At 43.0% G+C, this 24,378-nt stretch overlaps 1 protein-coding gene across 1 annotated transcript in view; it reads left to right on the top strand.

Annotated features, from left to right (window-relative positions):
* The window catches only part of LOC132872774 (coiled-coil domain-containing protein 180-like), a 54,521-nt gene that overhangs the window by 10,578 nt on the left and 19,565 nt on the right, over nt 1-24,378 (top strand). The window contains exons 2-22 of the mRNA XM_060907850.1: nt 3,617-3,780; nt 6,147-6,232; nt 6,316-6,425; nt 6,528-6,656; nt 6,751-6,861; nt 6,952-7,047; nt 7,126-7,289; nt 7,421-7,540; nt 7,648-7,727; nt 7,820-7,908; nt 8,002-8,121; nt 8,325-8,498; nt 9,160-9,275; nt 9,358-9,484; nt 13,005-13,047; nt 13,136-13,245; nt 13,341-13,522; nt 21,110-21,285; nt 21,383-21,563; nt 21,672-21,818; nt 21,895-22,039. Of these exons, the coding sequence (XP_060763833.1) occupies nt 3,617-3,780; nt 6,147-6,232; nt 6,316-6,425; nt 6,528-6,656; nt 6,751-6,861; nt 6,952-7,047; nt 7,126-7,289; nt 7,421-7,540; nt 7,648-7,727; nt 7,820-7,908; nt 8,002-8,121; nt 8,325-8,498; nt 9,160-9,275; nt 9,358-9,484; nt 13,005-13,047; nt 13,136-13,245; nt 13,341-13,522; nt 21,110-21,285; nt 21,383-21,563; nt 21,672-21,818; nt 21,895-22,039 (2,670 nt within the window). The remainder of the gene's footprint in view (nt 1-3,616; nt 3,781-6,146; nt 6,233-6,315; nt 6,426-6,527; nt 6,657-6,750; nt 6,862-6,951; nt 7,048-7,125; nt 7,290-7,420; nt 7,541-7,647; nt 7,728-7,819; nt 7,909-8,001; nt 8,122-8,324; nt 8,499-9,159; nt 9,276-9,357; nt 9,485-13,004; nt 13,048-13,135; nt 13,246-13,340; nt 13,523-21,109; nt 21,286-21,382; nt 21,564-21,671; nt 21,819-21,894; nt 22,040-24,378) is intronic.

Here is a 24,378-nt window from a genome sequence, read left to right as displayed (position 1 = left end):
TATATATATAATCCTGATGACTGTATGAGCAAAGTATTTGTAAGAGCACAAAATCAACCTGAATAGAATAATAATATTAGGGCATATAAACCATCAAATTATGTAGTGTTGTGTATTCCACATCAGTAAATTGCTGCATTGTCTTGTGACAGTGATACCAATAATGAGATACGTATCGCAGTTACGAATAAATATTAATTCCTTTTATTGCCACCGCATGCCATGCGCCAGAAACAGCACCACGACATTTATTATAGTGTGACTCTGCTGGGTGCCTGGAGGACAGCAGTGAACTGCAGTGCCTTCACTTTACCTCATTACTATATACATGTAGTTACAGTCGAATATTAATCTTGATATGTCAAACAGTTGTCTGGTTACATCTTTCACGTCTACACAAGTTGGCACTTGGAGCGCGCAGTGTGCACTGCAGACTGCAACACATGCAGCTCCTTTAGGACTAATTACCATGCACCTGTTCCTGATTAGAGTGCCATCACAGTGCATACATATAAGGTCTCTCAGTAACACACAGACTTTGCAAAGTATATGCTCTGTACCCTGCAACCCCACTATAACAAACTCTTTTACTAATGAACTAAGTTTGTGTCCCCCACCTTTAATGATAATGAGTCAGCGTCTTCAAGAAACATCACTGAGCCATGCGTTCCTCTCCCCCCCCAAGAGACAAAAAATAAGTAATTATGTCTGCAGTCAAGTTAACAATACATGTTAATGTCATTAAACAAAGGCTTAACTAACCTCACTTAGGTGTCGATCACTAACAATTATTGAGAATGGTGATCAAAGAATCAATAAAAGGATGAAATGAGTGCTGACCTCATCAGTCATTTGCAACACATGAATGAACTGAATGGTGATGATTTAGAAAACATCTAAAGTCTGTGGGTGGATATTGACAGTGATACACTGGCAACCGCCATCATTTCCATAACAGACGAAGAAATCATCACTTCCGTTCATGATCCTTTAACTCGGTCAATGAACTACAACAGTGACTCGGAAGGAGAAATTTGTGATAAGGAGAATGTGCCTAAATTTAAAGCAATCCAGGATTACAAGTTTCTTTGGCAAGTAAAACTGATGGGACACTAGTATCATACTTTTACAATATTCACATTATTTTTATGACATTGTGTCACGTGCATGCACAGTGGCTCACCTCGAACTGCTACTCACGTGCTCAAGCTCATGAGGACTCAGTGCTGTGCACCTGTTGCTAATTGGAATGCAATTACAGCGCGTGCTTATAAGAACTCTGAAAACCCACAGACTTTGTGAAGTATACGCACTGTAACTTCTGTCTCTGTATTGCCCTTCTGGTTTTGACTTTGTTTTGTATATTTGGATTCTGCCTTTCATTCTTGCCTCAGCTATTCTGTTTGTTCCTCGCATGACCCTTGCCTGTTTCTTCACTCTGATTTTGCATTACATTTTGGATCGGTTTGCCTACCTGTTTGTAAATAAACCCTCTTTCTGCAATTGCATCTGTCCATCTGACTCCTTTACATGACACATAGAAATGAGTGACTTATTTCCTTTACTTATTAAATATGAAAGTGAATTAAGCATAAATGTAAATTAAACAGACTTGGTTTTATTTTATATGAGTGAGTGTTTGGGGCCATTTCAGTATTATGAACTTTTCGGTATAATGAACTTCAACCCCGATTCCAAAAAAGTTGGGACAAAGTACAAATTGTAAATAAAAATGGAATGCAATAATTTACAAATCTCAAAAACTGATATTGTATTCACAATAGAACACAGACAACATATCAAATGTCGAAAGTGAGACATTTTGAAATTTCATGCCAAATATTGGCTCATTTGAAATTTCATGACAGCAATACATCTCAAAAAAGTTGGGACAGGGGCAATAAGAGGCTGGAAAAGTTAAAGGTACAAAAAAGGAACAGCTGGAGGACCAAATTGCAACTCATTAGGTCAATTGGCAATAGTTCATTAACATGACTGGGTATGAAAAGAGCATCTTGGAGTGGCAGCAGCTCTCAGAAGTAAAGATGGGAAGAGGATCACCAATCCCCCTAATTCTGCGCCGACAAATAGTGGAGCAATATCAGAAAGGAGTTCGACAGTGTAAAATTGCAAAGAGTTTGAACATATCATCTACAGTGCATAATATCATCAAAAGATTCAGAGAATCTGGAAGAATCTCTGTGCGTAAGGGTCAAGGCCGGAAAACCATACTGGGTGCCCGTGATCTTTGGGCCCTTAGACGCCACTGCATCACATACAAGCATGCTTCTGTATTGGAAATCACAAAATGGGCTCAGGAATATTTCCAGAGAATATCTGTGAACACAATTCACCGTGCCATCCGCCGTTGCCAGCTAAAACTCTACAGTTCAAAGAAGAAGCCGCATCTAAACGTGATCCAGGAGCGCAGACGTCTTCTCTGGGCCAAGGCTCATTTAAAATGGACTGTGGCAAAGTGGAAAACTGTTCTGTGGCCAGACGAATCAAAATTTGAAGTTCTTTATGGAAATCAGGGACGCCGTGTCATTCGGACTAAAGAGGAGAAGGATGACCCAAGTTGTTATCGGCGCTCAGTTCAGAAGCCTGCATCTCTGATGGTATGGGGTTGCATTAGTGCGTGTGGCATGGGCAGCTTACACATCTGGAAAGACACCATCAATGCTGAAAGGTATATCCAGGTTCTAGAGCAACATATGCTCCCATCCAGACGACGTCTCTTTCAGGGAAGACCTTGCATTTTCCAACATGACAATGCCAAACCACATACTGCATCAATTACAGCATCATGGCTGCGTAGAAGAAGGGTCCGGGTACTGAACTGGCCAGCCTGCAGTCCAGATCTTTCACCCACAGAAAACATTTGGCGCATCATAAAACGGAAGATACGACAAAAAAGACCTAAGACAGTTGAGCAACTAGAATCCTACATTAGACAAGAATGGGTTAACATTCCTATCCCTAAACTTGAGCAACTTGTCTCCTCAGTCCCCAGACGTTTACAGACTGTTGTAAAGAGAAAAGGGGATGTCTCACAGTGGTAAACATGGCCTTGTCCCAACTTTTTTGAGATGTGTTGTCATGAAATTTAAAATCACCTAATTTTTCTCTTTAAATGATACATTTTCTCAGTTTAAACATTTGATATGCCATCTATGTTCTATTCTGAATAAAATATGGAATTTTGAAACTTCCACATCATTGCATTCCATTTTCATTTACAATTTGTACTTTGGCCCAACTTTTTTGGAATCGGGGTTGTATTTGGACGTCCACAAAGGAATTCTTTATAGTGGGGTTAAAGTGCATTTTGTATCGCTTTTCTGGTTTTGACCCTGTTTGTGTTTTTGGACTTTGAGTATTGTATTACCACTGATATCGTGTCTATGCCTCGCTCAGACACTGCTTTTTTTGTTAAGTCATCAAAAATCAGATTGATGCATTACCATATTCTCTTAAGTATGGAGCTCCGCTATTAATAATGTATTAGTAATAATAAATAATTATGTTCTTATCACAAGAAAACGGTTTACATTTTTTGAAACACAGCTGTTCTCGGCTTCCATAATTTGCTGCTGATTTTTTTTTTCCTCTGTAGGCTCACTTGTCACTGTCTATTCATGAAAGGAGAAGGAGGCGTGCTGCACATGCAGGTTCTCTGAGTGAGGATAGCCCCATTAGCAGGAACACAGACACTGGATCCGATCAGTATCCTCTAAGGAGTCAAAGTGGGGCTGAGCAGTGCTCTGAGGTTGCCATGAGGTACAGTGGTAACTGCTAAAATTGGTACAATAATAACATCAGTTGACCGCTTGTTAGACGGCAAGGTGGTGCAGTGGTTAGCACGGTTGCCTCACAGCAAGAAGGTTCTGGGTTTGAACCTCATGGCTGACTGGGGCCTTTCTGTGTGCAGTTTGTATGTTCAGTTTCCCCCACAGTCCAAAGACGTGCTGATTAGGTCAACTGGCTACTCTAAAATGCCCATAGGTGTGAATGGTTGTTTTTCTCTGTGTTAGCCCTGTGATAGATTGGTGACCTGTCCAGGGTGTACCTCACCTCTTGCCCAAAGTCAGCTGCAATTGGCTACAGCTTCCCCTGCAACCCTGATGGATAAGTGGTATGGAAAATGAATCAATGATCTCTTGTTCACTGATTATTTCACTGTGATCCAGCTTGGCACGTGTATTGACCCAGGAACACTGTTTATTAGACAGGAATACAACGTGGATTGATAGCAGGGCACAATGCGTGCGCGCGCGCACACACACACACACACACTCCCACAATCATTCACACCAAAAGACTAAGTAGCATGTTTTTGGGAAACCCACAAGAGGAACAGGTAAAACTCAGTTTGATGTACACTAACCCTGGACCCTTGCTGCACCACTGTACCACCCTAGCTGAAATTGTTACAGAATAAATGGTGAGGTTGCAGTGTGTGTGTGTGTGTGTGTGTGTATTTTATATGGAAAAATTAAGAGACCACTTCAATTTTTTCTTAAATCAGCATTTCTATGTATGGCAGCCATTTCATTCCGGTGTCTATCCTGGAATTTCAACACAAGCTTACCTCATTTTACTTAATGAGGTACTGATTAGGTAATCACCTGAACCAAATCTTATTTAACAAGGAAAAGTATAAAAACCACTGCTGTGGTCATCACTATCCTCTTGCAATAGGACCAGTTTGGATGGCAAAAACAGTGCTAGTAGTAGCTTAAATTTAATTGGAATACAAAAATATCTATTCATCATGCCAAAAGAGTTAAAAATAAAGTTTTGAGGGAGAAAAGAAGGGTTCAATTCTGGCTTTACTGGCAGAGGGATACGGTGAGCGTCCGTTTGCTTCCATCCTCAAAATTTCAAAGACACAAGACCTTCACAAGAACAAGGTCAAGCAGCAGACACTGGGGACAACAAAGTTACAGAGTGGCAGAGGGCGAAAATGACTCTCCACTGACCGGGCTGATCATCAACTTCAAGTGTCAGTCAACAGCTGTAGAATTCCATCAAGTGACCTACAAAAAGAATAGCAAATATCAGCTGGGGTTAAGTGCACGGCAAGGACGGTTTGAAACAGGCTTCTCCGGGAGGGGCTGAAGTCATACAAAGCTAGGAAAAAGCCCTTCATCAATGAGAAGCAAAGAAGGGCCAGGCTGAGGTTTACTAAAGATTGGACCATAGATTGGATTGGATTGGACCGTAGAGGACTGAAGTAAGGTCATCTTCTCTAATGGGTCCAATTTTCAGCTTCTCCCATCACCTGATCATCTATTGGTTAGATGGAGACCTGGAGAGGCATACGAGCCATTGTGAAATTTGGTGGAAGATTGGTGATGATCTAGGGTGTGCTTCAGCAAGGCTGGAATGGGGCACATTTTTGTTTGTGAAGGACACGTGAATCAAGCCATGTACAAGGTTATCCTGGAAGAAAACTTCCTTCCTTCTGCTCTGACAGTGTCTTCTAACTCTGAGGATTGCGTTTTCCAGCAGTACAATGCTCCATGCCACACAGCCAGGTCAATCAAGGTGTGGATGGAGAACCACAAGATCAAGACCTTGTCATAGCCAGCCAAATCTCCAGACCTGAACCCCATTGAAAACCTCTGGGATGTGATCAAGAGGAATAAGGATGGTCACAAGTCATCAAACAAAGCTGAATTGATTGAGTTTTTGTGTCATGAGTGGCATAAAGTCACCCAAGAACAATGTGAAGGACTGGTGGAGAGCATGCCAAGATGCATGAAAGCTGTGATTTAAATGTCAGGGTTATTCCACCAAACACTGATTTATGAACTCATCCTCAGTTCAAACATCAGATTTGTGTTGTTTAAAATTGAATATGCTCTTGATTTCTATGCATTATCGAAGGTCTGAAAACACTTTTTAATTTTGACCAGCTGCTATTTTCTGTAATTAAATGCTCTGACAATATTTTTTTGTGGAATTTGGGGAAAATGTTGTAGTTTATAGAATAAAACAAAAACGTTCATGCTCCTCAAACACACAACTATAAATAATAAAACCAGAGAAACTGATAATTTTGCAGTGGTCTCTTAATTTATTTCCAGAGCTGTATATTCCCTATATTCTCTGATAGCTTTATATAACGCACTCCTTGTCAGAAACCAGCTTTTTTCAGGAACACAACCTGTATTCAGCATAGACCAGGATGATCATGAAGAGATCAGAGGACTGCCTGACAGTGTCGGTTAGTAAAGTTCATGAATAATCTTAAAACACAAATCACATTCACGTTGTTTTATAGGGTGATAATAGTCAACTCTTTTCTAGTTTCGGCAAAGACGGGCTCAGACATCGTTGAGCGACTCAAGAAGAAAAAACAAAGGGAACACATGGAAGCTGTCACTCAGCTCCAAAGAGAGTTTACTGAGCTCAGTGCGGTATATTACTTTCAGTACTGTAGAGGCAATGAATATTATAATATTCCCAACACTTCCCTCATATTGTGACTAATTTAATCACAGTCTCTCTGTTTTGTTCAGGACTTTGAGTCATTGGTGAGAGAGACTGGGGAAGATTTCCTTCTCAAACTATCAGAATATGATGAGGAGGTGGAGAGATCGATGCAGAAAACAGAACATGGTGCTGATTTAGAATCCTTCAGCCAGCAGGTGATCTCATAGTGTGGATTGTCATTTATCTTCTACACGACAAATTGTTGGAATTGTGAGCTGTTGACATCCTGTAATTGTAACTTTCACTCAGGATCTACATGAGATTTGGACCTGTGTAAGCCATGAGTTTGCTATGAGGAGAAATTGTATCCAGGAGTTGGATGAGCTATTTGTCAAATATGAGCTTGAACGAGCAGCAATGGTACGGTAGCAAATCAAAATGAAGTTCTTATCATCATATACAGACTTTGTGTATCTACTATATATAATGTATAATTTATGTCTTTTCCAGATTACTGCAGTGCTACGGAAATACACAATGAAACTTGAAAAAATCAGTTATCTGATGCCCAGTGATATCCACCGATTAATTAATAATGAAGCTATGGTAAGTCACTTTTTATTTAAAAAAAATCATTGTTCTATTAAGCATGCTGTGTTAAATTCATTGTGTCCTTTGAAACAGATGATAAATCAAGCATTGCTGGCAAACAGACGAGCTGTGGCTAAACTCCATTTGAACCTGATGGAAAAGGATTTGCAGAAAGAGGTTCTTTACCACCAGAGATGGCAGACAAACCTTCAGAACTGGAAAAAAATCAAGGTTGCTGTTGCAGTCAGCCAGTTTAAGTAAGTCCATTGCAAGGCAGGGCACTTAAAGTCGATAGTAGGCTTTAGCATGTCAGATCTCAAAAAAACTCTGCAGTGTTATTATGCTTGAAAGAATACACTATATACTGATTGTTATTCTTCAACTCCAGAGACTTCATGAACAGCCCTGAAATTCAAAACCCCAAAAATGTACAAGACGCTTTAAACACCATGCAGACAAAACAAAAAGCATACAGTGAGCAACGCCTCAAAATCCTTGAGCAAGTCAGGTTAGACAGTTCAATAAACGAGGCAAACTTTTATAAAGTAATTAAAAATACAGATCAATTGAAGATAAACGGCATTTAAAATGTGCTTCTTTTGTTTCTATTTAAAGAAACATGACCCCACCAAACTGCTCGAAATCATCCGCTGCTGAATGGTACGCCTCTTTATCTTCAGTGAATGAGCAAATTGGTAAGAATATGCTACTATCCACTGTGCACATACATATTAAGGTTTGTTTGTTTGAATTTACTGAATTTGTGATTTGTGCTACACTTTTTCAGATTGCATGCACACGGAGACCATGACAAAACTGCGTGAATATTATGAGAATACCTGGCAAGACTGTTCCCTGGAAGTTGAACGCGTCAAGGTTTGCAACCTTATGTTTGGTTTTATGTTTTAGTATTTCATTTAATTGTATGAATTAAAAGCCAAATAAAACTTGCATCATGGATTCACACAGAATGAAGTGTCTACCTATGGAGTCACCTCAGACCAGATACAAGACGTTGTTATTAGTGAGATGGTGCCTCTTATTGGCAAATGCCAGACCCAAGCGGAGGAGCGTTTAGCAGCAATGGAAGTAAGTTAGAAAATACATTCCGTATTTATTAAAAGGGGGGCAAGTTGCCTGTATCATGTAAGCAGTGTACAATATATGGTATGTATATGAAAATACACAATGAAGCTTGATGCTCTGTGACGTTTGATAAATATTTATAATGAAACCATGGTGGATTGATTGATTACAATTTATTTATTTATTTATTTAATTGTACATTACAGAAAGCCTTTGAGGGTTTGGCCAAAACTGCTGCATTCCTGAGTAAGTCTTTGTTCAAATTTGTGCATGGGGCAGCTAATATTTGGGACGTGCACAGCACAGGTCTGCAGAGGACCAAGCAGCAGTTGCAGGATTCTCTCAAGGAAGTCAGCAAGAAGTATGAAGAAAAGAAGGAAGTGAGACTGATTACATTTTTCCTTTGAGATGTACAGAGTTGTGCAAAAGGCTTAGGCACCTGCAAAGAAATGCTGTAGAGCAAGGATGCCTTAAAAATAATGAAATTAGATGTTTCTACATTAAAAAAAAGCAACTATAAAGATCAGTAAATAGTAATAAATGAAACAAAGTCAGTATTTGGTGTGATGACCCTTTGCCTTAAAAAATAGGAGTCTCAGGTACAGTGAGTGCAGTTTTATAAGGAAACGAGCTGTAGTTTTTACTGAGCATCTTGCAGAACCAGCCACAGTTCTTCTGGACACTTTGACTGTCAGACTCACTTCTTATTTTTGCAGCAAAACCTAGTAGCCTTCATTATGTTTTTTTTTTTGTCTGAAAAGTGGTCTCTTGCATAATATGATGCCTTTTTTTAAACTGATGTACTTTGTCATTTTCCTGTAACATTTAATTTTGTGCTGAAATGTTTTTGTACTGGCCTGATAATGTAGAAGTCATCAAATGAAAAACAGTAAAGTTTGCACAAAAAATAGGGTGTCTAAGATTTTACACAGTACTGTAATTACGTAAAGTAATACTGCAAAGATTGTGAGCCTATACATTTGACATCTGATGATCTAGATGCATGTCGTTTTTTGCCTGTGCTTTATTTGATGTTGGTAGAAAAAAGAGGCTCGGCTGGATGTGATGATGGACAAACTCAGGCAGGAAAGCACAGAGGAGGCCCTCAAAGCTGGACTGGAGCAGATACTTAACTTTTTAGAGGAAATTAAGGAAGGGTAATTAGAAAAGGATTGATTTTATTTCTGTGTTGTAATCACCGCAGCTTTATTTTACATCAGCCTTTTCTACTTTTTGCAGGTCTGTCAATTTCTATAAGGAGGGAGCTGATACAGTGGAGAGTTATCCTGTAATGGTCCTAAAAGAAATACACACGTACAGCATGTCAGTTAGTCAGTACTTCAGTGTCAACGAAATGTACAGTCAGGTACATTTCAGGCCATCGTTTACTTAAAATTTAATAATTAAGTGGGGCTTTGACTAATTCTATTACGAATCCAGATATGACCTACGTAGAGCCATTAGGGAAGCCAGAAACAAGTACAGACTGAAACTGGAGCGTCACTACACTACTGCTGATCCCTGGCACTTGTGGCAGGGACTGGAAAACATCACAAGCTACAGAAACAGAAGTAGAGGGATGACCACTGACAGCTACTTCTCACCAGATGAGTTGAGTGAGTTCTATGCCCGCTTCGAGGCCCACAACACCGGGCCAGTGGGCAGGGAGGGGGTCTTGTGAGTGTTTATCACCACCATTCACAATATCATCTGCTGATGTGGAAAAGTCTCTGATGAGGATAAACCCCCAGAAGGCAGCCAGCCCAGATACCATTGTGGGATGCAAACTCAAAATCTGCACTCCAGGGCTTGCTAATGTTCTGGCTGATGTATTTAACCTATCCTTTTCACGAGCCACAATTCCCACCAGCTACAAAACAACCACCATCATTCCACTGCCAAAAAAGGGCATAGCTAACTGCCTGAATGATTAACGGCTTGTTGTTTTGACTCCCATGGTGATGAAATACTTTGAGAGAATCATGAGCCACATTTAGACATTCATACCTGACACAATAGACCTCCTGCAGTTTGCATACAGACCAGAAAGGTTGACCAAGGACGCCATCAGCAGAGCATTGCATACACTTCTGTGTTGTAGTCGAGTCACTAAACCTCAAGTCCGAGTCCCGTCTCGAGTCCCCAGTGTTCAAGTCCAAGTCATTAAAGAAAATTTCAAGTGGAGTCCACTATCGATCCGAGTCGAGTCCGAGAACAAGACTCCAACCGCACCATTTGACGGTGGCTGTTGCTGCCTTTATGTGAAATCATCTCTCCTGCTGTGTTGGACTAACGTTACTGCTTGACTGCCCCATTTTATTTTATAGGCTACAGTTAAAAAGCTTGTTCATCGCTCAGCAAGCCCTGCCTACTATCAACAGCGCAAATAACATGAGAGAGGGTTAACACTAGCTAGTTCATCAGTCAGCAAGCAAGCCCCGCTATCAACAAAGCAATGAACACAGCATGTCACTTACTTCTCTGGGTGTAGTCTTGCCAAATGACGATTGAAGTTCGAGGTTGTCCCCGTCGTCTCCTCGATAGTTCTTTTGACATATGAAACACATAGCAGTGCATTTTTTTTCCCACTGCACGAAAAGTCTGTATAAGCAAAGTAGACAATCCTAGGGTCGTTCTCTCCAAACACTTTAGCACCATTTACATTAGTTTATTCCTGAACATGACGTATGAACAAGTGAATGTGTATTCTCTTGCACAAAATTAGTATAAAAATTAATGTAGATATAAATATATTATGCCAAATTATTATCCAACCAAAGTCCTTCTCACACCAAGTGGTGCATAGGGCAGCGCCGATCTCCGTTTCCGTAGCCCTCGGCCTCTCACCTATTACATAGCTAGGGTTACAGTGGGGGGCTAGTCCTCTGGTAACCGTGAGAGTTTGACTCCCCACTCACATCTGTACTGCAGCGTGCCTTGCCAGATGGCAGTAGGTACCATTTTTATGATGGTCTTTGGTATGACCCGACCGTGAGTCAAATTCGCGATCTCCCGATTGAGAGGCGGACACGCTAACCACTAGGCCAACTCACTGGTCAAATTATTATGGCATGTTATAAAAAATAAAGAAAAAAGTCAGAGTTCTCGTCTCCAACTTACGAGCCCGAATGCAGTTAATGCAGTCCAAGTCATCAGTGGTCAAGTTTAAGTCAAGTCACGAGTCCTTATAATTCGAGTCAAACTCAAGTCCAAGTCCTGGACTTGAGTACTATATGCCTGAGTTCTCACGCACCTAGAGAACAAGGACTACTGTTTATTGACTTTTTTTGCTCCGCTTTCAACACTGTGATACCAGCTCTGCCAACAAGCTCCGCACTCTAGGTGTGCTACCAATTCTCTGCAACTGGGACTTTTTAACAGTCAGACCCCAGTCAGTCAGGCTGGGGAACAACATTTCCAAAATAATAACCATAAATACAGGAACCCCATAAGGCTGTGTTCTGAGTCCCATGCTGTGCACACTCTTCACTCATGACTGTGCTGCTACCCAGCTTAACACCAGCATTATTAAATTTGCAGAAGACACCACAGTCATTGGACTGATTTCTGGGGAAGATGAGTCAGCGTACAGGAGCAAGGTGGCAAGCTTTGTGGAGTGGTGTCAGGACAGTAATCTCTCTCTTAACATCAGCAAAAGAAAGGAGATGATCATTGACACATGGAGGAAGAGAGGACAGCACCCATCACCACATATTGGAGAGACTGAGGTGGACAGACTTGCCACATTTAAATTCCTAGGCATTAACATCGCTGAGGTGCTCACTTGGACCCACAACATCACAGACCTGGTGGGGAAAGCCTGACAGCATCTGTACTTGCTGAGAAGGCTGAGGAAGGTTGGCACGCTGAGCACTCTTCTCAGCAAGTTCTACAGATGTACCGTACAATTGAGAGCATCCTTACCCACTCCATCACAGTCTGGTATGGGAGCAGTACAGCACAGGACCGCAAGGCTCTATGGTGGGTGGTAAAATCAGCAGAATTTATTACTTTAACAGCACTCCCTGCATTGGAGGACATTTATAACAAAAAAGTTATCAGGATACACCTTAACATTATCAAGGACACTACCCACCCACAACACAAACTGTTCATGCTGCTGCCATCAGAGAGATGCTACAGGAGCATTGTTGCCAGAACAACTAGGCTGAAAGACAGTTTTTTCGCCCATGCCATCAGGCATGTTAACAAAACTCAGCCACTGCCTCTTCCCCCAGTCCTGTAGAGTTTGCACTGAACTACCTATTTATTTGCACTGGCACTTTACTGCATATTTTTATACAACTTTATTTGTTTTAATTACTTGAAAGAAAGAAAGAAGAAAGCACAACTTTATTCATCACACACTTGTGAAATTTCCTCTCTGCATTTAACCCATCTGAAGCAGTGAACACACACACACGTACCCAGAGCAGTGGGCAGCCATGCTAACAGCGCCTGGGGAGCAGTTGGGAGTTAGGTGCCTCGCTCAAGGGCACCTCAGCCCAAGGCCGTCCCATATTAACCTAACCTGCATGTCTTTGGACTGTGGGGGAAACCGGAGCACCTGGAGGAAACCCACGCAGACACGGGGAGAACATGCAAACTCCACACAGAAAGGCCCTTGCCAGCCGTTGGGTTCGAACCCAGAACCTTCTTGCTGTGAGGCGACCGTGCTAACCACTACACCACCATGCCACCCACAGTGGTTTATTATTAAATTTTAATAACTTTTTATCTTGTTTTTTTAATTTCTTTATTCATGTTTAGGTAATGTTGCTGGAGGACTCACAGAATAAGAATTTCTTTGTACTGTGTGACACTGGCTCTAGGACATATGACAAAGTTGAGTTGAATTGAATTCTGTAACTGTTTGTATACTCTAGGACCCAGAGGAGCTTCAGATACTTTATCCTTCACTTATCCTTGGTGAGTTAGAAGGTCTTAGTGTCACTCATTTTTCAAGTGGTCTAATAATATTTTTGTACTTCATCTCTCACTGTTCTACCTTTCCTAGGTGCAAGTCAGACATCTCGCATAAAGAAGTCACCCTCAGTAAATCTTTGCCCAAATGCTTTCCAGAATGTTACTCCTCAAGCACACACTCCAGATTTATCCCACACTGAGGTACATCTTTGTGCGCATTTCTCTCCACCTGTAACCTACAACACTGCTACCTTTACCTTTTTAAAAACATGCCATCTCTCTTCTTTTTTTTCAAGGAGAATATTGATTTCTCACAGGAGTTCAGAGACTCTCAAAACAATGAAACTTTCACAACAGTAAAGGGAAACGTCTACAGCTGCCCTGTAATACAGTGTGAAGATGCTGAAGAGATTTTCAATGTTCTGGAAGTGGAAGCAGTTTTGTATCCAAAAAGTCTCATAGTTGAATTACAAAGAGAGTAAGATAAATATTTTTTAAAGGGCATATTCTGGACCAATTTCGTTTTTTTTTTTTTTTAATATGCAAGTATGTCCCTTTACACACTTATCCAGAAGGGTAATTTTGCACAAGGCCATCAGTCTACAGCAGAAAAAAATAAAATAACAAAACGCGTCTGGAAAAATCCCAAGGGAGTCTGGAGCCAGAATCGTGACGTTACCTGTGGAAGCACCAGCAGGCTGCGCGAGCTTGCACAGTTTCAGTGCACAGCCTGTGTAGACCAAGCGCTCCCATTTCTCTCTCATTGTCCGGTCTTTTGGAAAACGATGAGTACTAATCCCATCAAGATTGGTGTTGCTACACCCTCCTACGATACATCTGTTAACCATTTTAATAATTATGTGATAATGTTGAAGAAATTTGCAGAAAACCACCAGGTCGTTTTCTCATAAACAAACCAGCGCTGAATTCAGGATTCAGAGGGAGGCGTCCCGCACGCGACGTCACGAAAATCAATGTTTTCTGGGAAATCCAAATGGCAAGTTTTTTCAGAGGTGGACCAATTCGCCTCAAATGGCTTGATTTCAACTGAATTTTTCTGGTATTGCGCAAGGTAAAAAAATTGCAGAGAATGCAGAATATTACAGATATTTGACCAAAGTTTAATATAAAATAGGAGAATTACATTAATCTTGCTCCTGAATTTACCTGTGATATGCACTTTAAAGCATGAAAGTAATAACATCTACCATGTGTCATTTAATTACCTTCAGTTGTCTCATCTCATCTCATTATCTCTAGCCGCTTTATCCTGTTCTACAGGGTCGCAGGCAAGCTGGAGCCTATCCCAGCTGACTACAGGCGAAAGGCGGGGTACACCCTGGACAAGTCGCCAGGTCATCACAGGGCTGACACATAGACACAGATGACCATTCACACTCACATTCACACCTACGGTCAATTTAGAGTCACCAGTTAACCTAACCTGCATGTCTTTGGACTGTGGGGGAAACCAGAGCACCCGGAGGAAACCCACGTGGACACGGGGAGAAGATGGAAACTCCGCACAGAAAGGCCCTTGCCGGCCACGGGGCTCGAACCCAGACCTTCTTGCTGTGAGGCGACAGCACTAGCCACTACACCACCGTGCCGCCCCACCTTCAGTTGTGTTTTTAAAAAAAAAAAGCAGTACAACATCAGTAACCTGATAAACCACTGTTATTAGTAGTAGTGATATTTCTGCATGGCAAATAATTTAGTTGTAGATGTAGTAGTGCAATAGAAAAACAACAGACCCATCTGTCATGACATACACGCTACTTGTTCTGAGTAATTGACTCATTCATTGAAAGGGGCGTTGTTGTATGTCCTTGAGGGTGGGTGGAACACTGAAGTGCAGACAGGCAGGTAATGATGTTCAATAATCTTTATTTTTGGTGTTTCAGCATAATCGGTACGACTTTTGTCTCACACATACGCACACACTGGTTGGGAGACAGACACCTTTTTGCTCTCCCCCTCCTTTTCACTGCTCTGTGATCACTGAAACAGACACACACTACATCAGTTAACAGGTGTGATCACTTTGTCACCCACCTTCCCTGGCTCCACCCTCCATTCACAAACCAACACTTGACCATACCCCCACCATACCACACACCCCACCACATACAACTCAGGCTGGGGAGCTGTCCGGCCTGTAGCTGACACCCCCCAATGGGAAAGAAAGTCCGCCACCACCATCTGTGCCCCAGCCTGTGGGCCACCTCGAATTTGAAAGGCTGGAGGGCTAGATAACAGGTGATCTGCACATTGGCGTCTTTCATGCGGTGGAGCAGGGCGTGATCCGAACAGAGGGTGAAGGAGCACCCTAGCAGGTAGTACCGGAGGATGAGGACTGCCCACTTGATAGCCAGGCACTCCTTCTCTGTAGTCACTTTCTCACACTGAGAGCTTGTGGCTGATGTATTTTTTTTTAAGAAGAAACCTTTATCCATCACATGCACACTTCAAGCACAGTGAAATTCATCCTCTGCATTTAACCCATCTGAAGCAGTAAACACATGCACACACTCAGAGCAGTGGGCAGCCACAACCTGGGGAGCAGTCAGGGGTCAGGTACCTTGCTCAAGGGCACCTCAGCCCAAGGCTGCCCCACATCAACCTAACTGCATGTCTTTGGATTGTGGGGGAAACCGGAGCACCTGGAGGAAACCCACGCAGACACGGGGAGAACATGCAAACTCCAGACAGAAAGGCCCTCGCTGGCCGCTGGGTTCGAACCCGGAACCTTCTTGCTGTGAGGCGGCTGTGCTAACCACTACACCACCGTGCCGCCAAATAAAAGGGAGAGAGAAGTCAGGGGAGTGTAAAAGTGCCCCCCCCACACAGGGCAGCTTTTACCTTAGTGAACACCTGTTGGCACTGCTCCATACACTGGACCGAATCTGGTGTTCCCTTTTCAGTGAGATCAGTCAGCGGGCTGATGACGTCCAAATAGTTGGATATAAACCTGCGATAGTAGCCTGCCAGCTCCAGGAACTGTTTTGGGCCTCAGGCAGGCCACAATCGCTGCAGTGTTGTCAGTGTTGGGCGGCACTGTGGTGTAGTGGTTAGCACGGTCGCCTCACAGCAAGAAGGTTCCAGGTTCGAACCCAGCATCCGGCGAGGGCCTTTCTGTGTGGAGTTTGCATGTTCTCTCCCCGTGTCTGTGTGGGTTTCCTCCGGGTGCTCCGGTTTCCCCCAGTCCAAAGACATGCAGTTAGGTTGACGTGGGGCAGCCTTGGGCTGAGGTGCCCTTGAGCAAGGTACCTAACCCCTGACTGCTGAATCAGCATCTAACTGATCGAGCAACTCATCAAATGTGAGGCATTGGGTATGCATCGAATTTAGACACCTTATTGACTTTTTTTTCGAGTCCACACAGAACCGGACTGACCCATCAGTCTTGGGGACTAAGACCACTGGGCTGCTCCAGTCACTGTGTGACTCCTCGATTATTCCCATTTCGAGCATGGCCTTGAGTTCATCCTGAACCTCCGCTTTCTTGTGTTTTGGGCAAGTGGTATGGGCGGCTATGCACCACCACCCTGGGGGCGTCTCAATGTGGTGGTCTATGAGGTGAGTTTGGCCAGGAAGGGGCGAGAACACATTGGAAGACTCCGCTTGCAACCTGGCAACCTCCGTGAGTTGGGCCAGTGAGAGGTGATCTCCACAAAGGACTGGAATGGCTCAAGTGGTTATTTTTATTTTTATCTCAGACCCCCTTGTCCCCATGTTTTAATAGGCTGAGGTGGTATATCTGTAGCGCCCCACTCCTATCCATTTGCCTCACTTCGTAGTTGACATCCCCAATTCGCCATGTGACCTCAAAGGGCCCTTATCAAGTAATTTTGAGCTCGAAGTGGGTAATACTTTTATCTCCTGGTATTCTCTAAGGTGCACACCCCTGTTTTACAGCTAGGTCTGGCGTTCTTGTGCCTACTGCAAATTCTCCTGGGTTAAGTGACTCAGTGTATGGAGCTTTGTGTGCAGGTCAAGAATATATTGAATTTTATTTTTACTGTTTGAAGGTCCCTCCTCCCAATTTTCCCGCAGCACATCCAAAATGCCACAAGGCTTATGCCTATATAATAATTTGAATGGGGAGAACCCCATAGAGGGCTTGCAGGACCTCTCGTACTGCGAATAACAGGGGCTCGAGCCATTTATCCCAATTATGTGTGTCTTTGCTTACAAACTTGCAGATCAGGATTTTAAGTTTGGTTAAACTGTTCGACCAAACCATCTGTTTGTGAGTGATAAACGCTGGTGCGGATGGATTTAACCCCCAATAACTCATAAAGTTTGCAAAGTGTGTGTGACATGAATGGTGTGCCTTGGTCAATCAGGATTTCTTTGGGAATCCCAACTCAGGAGGTAATTTTAAACAGTGCTTCTGCCACATTGCGTGCAGAAATGTTACACAGCGGGACTGCTTCTAGGTATCATGCTGCATAGTCCACTAGGACTAAAATAAAGCAATATCCTCATGTCGACCAATCTAATGGCCCGACAAAATCTATACCAATACTTTCGAAGGAGGTCTTGATCAGGGAAAGGGAGCACTTTTGGAGTGGCTACTGGATTCACCAGCTGGGATTCGCAGCATGCTGCGCACCACCTATGGACATCCCTGCGAATCCCTGGCCAATAGAACTGGGCCATTATTTGGGCTAGTGTCTTATCCTGACCTAAGTGTCTGGCCATAGGATTAAAGTGCACCACATGGAATACAAGTTCTCTACAGTTCTTTGGGATTAACAACGGAGTTATTTTCTCACGTGTCTGAGTGTCCTGCACCACTCAGTATAACCTATCTTTAATAATCACAGAGTACAGGAAGGAGAGTGTTGCATTTGGCTGGAGAGTCTGACCACTGACTACTCTCACTTGGTCAAAAGCATGACACAGAGTCAAGTCTCATGTTTGTTCTAAAGGGAAATCCTTGAGGGAATCCCAGAGAGAGAGAGAGAGAGAGAGGAGGGGTGGGCCACTCCCCTCTCTCCCTATTGCTCTGACATGGTGCTGACGTGGATGGCTCTGAGACGGCTTCTCCAGACCATGCCACACTGGGATCCCTTGTGACGAGCTACTGCAGGACCCACCCACTACTACACACTCCATTAAACATTTAAACCCTGGCCAATTTATCCCCAGAATCAGTGGGTGGGTGAGGCACAGGCTAACCACTGCCTCTACACTATGTCTTTTGTTCCCCAAAATTGAATGTGAAAGGACACTAGTGGATATTGGTGAACATCTGCATGCACACAAAACCTTCACCAATCTTGCTTCCCCGATGCCTCACTTTGAATCAGGCTTTGGTGGATTGAGGTCTGATTACAGCCGGAATCCACCAACACGTGATGTGTATCCCCTTGAATACTCATCAGTATGTGATACACTCCAGCCTGATTGAGCACGGTCTTTGGCATGTTAGGGATCTGGACCATGGCCCCCACCTCCATTGCTTGGCACTGGTCTTGGAAATGCCCAGGCTCCCCGCAACGCCAGCATATCAGCCAAGGCTTCAACTCTGCACCGGTGATCCGGAGATCGCTCACCTGAGGGGGAGAAGGCACATAAGGGGGAGGACACCACAGGCTCAGCGAGCTGGCTGGGGGGTTGGTTCCTGTTTCCGTGGTGTGGGGATGGGAAGAGGGGGTAGTGAGGGAGAGATTGCGTGCAAGAGAGAGAGAAAAAAGGCAGGATGTCCGCCTGCCGCTGGAACTGCCGCCAAATAGTCCTCCGCCAACTTGATTGCACAATCCAGTGACGCTGGGTGGTGGCACTGGACCCACTCTGCTGTCCCTTCTGACAGCCGTGCAATGAACTGCTCCAGCTCCACCGCATTGATAATCCCCTCTGTGTTGCGGTCTTCTGCCCTCAGCCATTGCTGGCAGGCGTCCCGGATCTGTTGGCCGAAAGCAAACGGCTGGCTGACCTCCTCAAGAGTCAGTGCATGAAAGCACTGATAGTGCTGTTGCGGCATGTGGCCGACATGGCTCGCTTCAGGTCAGCGTAGTTGAGCCAGCTGTCTCCAGGGAGCTGTTGGGTGACGAGCTGGGCTTCTCTGGACAGGAGCGGCAAAAGTTGAGCTGCTCATTGCTCAACCAACCACCCCCACGCCTCTGCTGCTTGCTCAAAGAGTTTGAGGAAGGCCTCTGGGCCATCGTGAGGCCCCATCTTTGTGAGAGTGATGTGGAGGAGGGCTGTGGATATAGCGGCCGAGATGTGAGCAAGTGCTGGAATGCCTGGCGATCTTCCTGTTGAGCCTGCAGCAAGACCTCAAAGCGCTGTTCCTTGAGCAGGGCGATCAGCGCTTGGGATTGACTTTGCTGGGCAGTGGCGAGGGCATGAACGAGGTCTTTGAAGGGGGAAGACAACATGAGTGGTTCAGTTCAGTGTCCCAGGTTTTGGCACCAGTGTTGTATTTCCCTGAGGGTGGTTGGAACATTGAAGTGCAGACAGGCATGTAATTATGTTCGACACAGTCTTTATTTTTGGCTTTTTTGCTTAATCGGTATGACTTTTATCTCTCACACACACACCGCCCCACATCAATTGACAACAGGTGTGATCACTTTGCTACTCACCTTCCCTGGCCCCGCCCACCATTCACAAACCAAGGCTTGACCCCGCCCCTGCTGCCACAGGCGTGTTCAAAATAATAGCAGTGTGGAGATTAATTCAATAATTTATTCATTCTGTGAAACAACAGGTGTCATTAATTGTCCTTTGTTAAGGAAGAAGGGAAGCAAATGTTTCACACATTGTTATAAAAGATATTTCCTTCTGAATTGCTAAGTAAAATGGGCCATTCCAAACATTGTTTGAACAACGTAATTTGATTAAAAAGTTGATTGGAGAGGGGAAAATATATAAAGAAGTGCAGCAAATTATAGGATGCTCAGCTAAAATGATCTCAAATGCCTTAAAATGGCAACAAAAACCCAAAACACATGGAAGAAAACAAGCAACTACTGTTAAAACAGATTGATGAATCGTCAGAATGGCAAAGATTCAGCCAATCAATCATCACCTCCAGAAAGATCAAAGATGATCTAAAATTACCTGTCTGTTATAGTCAGAAGACGTTTGATCGAAGCTAAGCTATCAGCAAGAAGCTCCCATAAAGCACCATTGTTGAAAAAACGGCATGTGCAGAATTGGTTAAAAACTTGCCAAGGAACACATCGATTGGCCCAAAGCAAAATGGCATAACATTCTATAGACTGATGAGAGTAAAATTGTTCTTTTCAGGTCTAGTGGTCATCGACAGTACGTCAGACGACCCCCAGGTACTGAATTCAAGCCACAGTACACTGTGAAGACAGTGAAACGTGGTGCAAAACTCATGGTTTGGGGATGTTTTTCATGCTGTGGTATTGGGCCTATTTATCAAACACCAAGGATTGTGGATCAGTTTGAATACATCAAAATACCTGAAGAGATTGTTGTCGTATTCCAAAGAGGAAATACCCCTGAAATGGGTGTTTCAATAAGACAACGACCCCAAACACACGAGTAAGCAAGCAACATCTTGGTTCCAGACAAAAAGGATTGAGGTAATGGAGTGGCCAGCTCAATCCTTTGACCTCAATCCCCATTGAAAACTTGTGGGTGATTTATTAACAATGCAGTTTCTGAAGCCAATCCCAAAAATTCACAAGAACTGTGGAATGTAGTGAGTTCATCCTGGGCTGAAATACCTGTTTATAGGTGCCAGAAGTTGGTTGACTCGATGCAATGCAGATCTGCAGCAGTTATCAAAAACAATGGTTATGCAACTAAATAGTAGTTCAGTTTGAGTTTGAAGAGAAAAAAGTTGACACTGCTATTTTTTTAATAAATTGATATTCTTTTTCTTTGCTTCCTGTAAAAGAATAATGCAGACTTGATAAAATTTGTTAATGCTTTGATTTGGAATTGAATGTTTAATGTTTCCATGACATTTGAAATATGAAAATAAAAGCTATTAAAAATATTTAACTTTTCACTTTTTTAATGCACTGTTATTTATTTGAACACAACTCTAAGTCTGATTTATATCCCAATGTAATAGTGTAAGAAAGAAATTCTTTAATCACCTTGAGGAGAGGAATCAGGAGGTTCTGAATCACGCCGTGGCCATCATGGAAGCCAAGAAAGAGAAGCTGAAGTCTGAACTGGATCTCCGGCTCCATCTCCATCAGCCTCGAGCCAAGAGGATCGAGATGGACATTTACAATGTCCGAGCAGGTGTGAAGGCATTCTGTTATTTGTACACTTAGTTTATATTTTGAATGTGATCATTTGAAAACCTGTTGTCTGTGAACTGTCTGTATGGTGTTTCCAGCTGAACTGATCTTACATAAAGATCGTGTGGATAGACACTGCAACGGTGTTCTACAGGCTCTAGCTGATTTCCGAACCGACTTCAACAACCTCCAGGTCACACAGCATGATAAAACTGAAGATTTTCGTGCTAAAATTTCCAGCATGGAGGACATGTTGTACACTGCTACCAAGTCTGACATGTAAGTGCTTGTGTACTAGTAACAAGAATATAAAATTGATTTGGTTGTTCAGTAATACACTTGTTTTTATGTTCCATGTTTTATCAATGTGCTTTTGTTTGTTAACAGGCTGGTGAAACTTGGTGATTCACTACAAATCAGCTTAGCTGAACACATGAATGACTTTCAAGAATCACAGAGGCAATTCAGACAAAACATGGAGATCAGATTTGAGGGCCTTAGAGAGGCCAATGCACAATTAATGAAGCATTTCAAGTATGTTCATAATTTTTCTTCTTTTACTCTGTACATATCAGGAAACAAATCTGTAACCATTTCCTTTTCTTTAAAGGCTCTTTTCTGAAGGAGGTAATTTTACCCCAAATGAGATTGAGCAATACAGAAAGCAGCTAGAGAAGATTGCTAAATGCATCGACTCGGCTGATGAGGCTCTAATGCTGGACATGGAGTGTGCAGAATCCAAATGCCTGGACCAGGTACAGTACAAAATATGCAGTAGGCAAGGGCTGATAATGCTAGTAAATGATAAATGTCTACTAAATTATTTACTAAATACGAAATGATAAATGTAAACAATAAAACGATGGTTACGTATGTAACCGCGGTTCTATTAATTTCTCCTGACCGCCAGAGGCGGTGCTTAAAGCACCTGGATGTTCATCACATGCGCATGCAGTTCGAGTGTATATACCAACAAAGTCGCTTGCGACAGGGGTGACGTATGCCGCTGCACCGGTACTTAAGGTGCGTTCACCCCGGAAGCGTTCTCTTGGCAGTCTTCTCATCAGCCTTCCGAGTGACGGCCAAGCTCTGGCGGTCATCCGAAATTCATAGAACCGCAGTTACATACATAACCATCGTTCTATTTCATTTCTCATGACCGCCAGGGGCGGTGCTTAAAGCACCTGGATGACTAATACCAACAGGGTCATGAGGAAGACCTACTTACCCTACAAACGGCTGAAAAGGGTGGCTGTGGCCAGTGGATTGTGCATGGCCACATTAACCCTATAAAACCTTGCAAACGTGCAAGTTGAGACCCATGAGGCAGCGGCGCAGATATCAGAGAGTGGAACTCCACGTAGAGCCGTCCATGATGCAGCCACACTCCGAGTGGAGTGGCCTCGGATGTGGGGAGGGACCGGGAGGCTGCTGCTAGAGTAGGCATGGCTAATGACCTCCACGATCCAGTTCGATATTCTCTGTTTGGACAACGCGTGGCCGTGCCTATGTCCAGTGTGACACACAAACAGTGCATCCAACTGTCGGAATGCAGCAGTCGCTTCAATGTACAGTGGTGCTTGAAAGTTTGTGAACCCTTTAGAATTTTCTATATTTCTGCATAAATATGACCTAAAACATCAACAGATTTTCACACAAGTCCTAAAAGTAGATAAAGAGAACCCAGTTAAACAAATGAGACAAAAATATTATACTTGGTCATTTATTTATTGAGGAAAATGATCCAATATTACATATCTGTGAGTGGCAAAAGTATGTGAACCTCTAGGATTAGCAGTTAATTTGAAGGTGAAATTAGAGTCAGGTGTTTTCAATCAATGGGATGACAATCAGGTGTGAGTGGGCACCCTGTTTTAGTTAAAGAACAGGGATCTATCAAAGTCTGATCTTCACAACACATGTTTGTGGAAGTGTATCATGGCACGAATAAAGGAGATTTCTGAGGACCTCAGAAAAAGCATTGTTGATGCTCATCAGGCTGGAAAAGGTGAAAAAAACATCTCTAAAGAGTTTGGACTCCACCAATCCACAGTCAAACAGACTGTGTACAAATGGAGGAAATTCAACACCATTGTTACCATCCCCAGGAGTGGTCGACCAAGAAAGATCACTCCAAGAGCAAGGCATCTAATAGTCACCGAGTTCACAAAGGACCCCAGGGTAACTTCTAAGCAACTGAAGGCCTCTCTCACATTGGCTAATGTTAATGCTCATGAGTCCACCATCAGGAGAACACTGAACAACAATGGTGTGCATGGCAGAGTTGCAAGGAGAAAGCCACTGCTCTCCAAAAAGAATATTGCTGCTCATCTGCAGTTTGCTAAAGATCACGTGGACAATCCAGAAGGCTATTGGAAAAATGTTTTGTGGATGGATGAGACAAAAATAGAACATTTTGGTTTAAATGAGAAGTGTTATGTTTGGAGAAAGGAAAACACTGCATTCCAGCATAAGAACCTTATCCCATCTGTGAAACATGGTGGTGGTAGTATCACGGTTTGGACTTGATTTGCTGCATCTGGTCCAGGACGGCTTGCCATCATTGATGGAACAATGAATTCTGAATTATAACTGCGAATTCTCAAGGAAAATGTCAGGACACCTGTCCATGAACTGAATCTCAAAAGAAGGTGGTTCATGCAGCAAGACAACAACCCTAAGCACACAAGTCGTTCTACCAAAGAATGGTTAAAGAAGAATAAAGTTAATGTTTTGGAATGGCCAAGTCAAAGCCCTGATCTTAATCCATTCGAAATGTTGTGGAAGGACCTGAAGCGAGCAATTCATGTGAGGAAACCAACCAAGATCCCAGAGTTGAAGCTGTTCTGTATGGAGGAATGGGCTAAAATTCCTCCAAGCTGGTGTGCAGGACTGATCAACAGTTACCAGAAATGTTTAGTTGCAGTTATTGCTGCACAAGGGGGTCACACCAGATACTGAAAGCAAAGGTTCACATACTTTTGCCACTCACAGATATGCAATATTGGATCATTTTCTTCAATAAATAAATGACCAATTACAATAGTTTTTATCTCATTTGTTTAACTGGGTTCTCTTTATCTACTTTTAGGAC

Source organism: Neoarius graeffei, chromosome 24 (genome assembly GCF_027579695.1).
Source record: "Neoarius graeffei isolate fNeoGra1 chromosome 24, fNeoGra1.pri, whole genome shotgun sequence".
Lineage (NCBI taxonomy): Eukaryota > Metazoa > Chordata > Actinopteri > Siluriformes > Ariidae > Neoarius > Neoarius graeffei.
The sequence above is the reverse complement of the archived record's forward strand: the minus strand, read 5'-3'. Positions and strand labels throughout refer to the sequence as shown.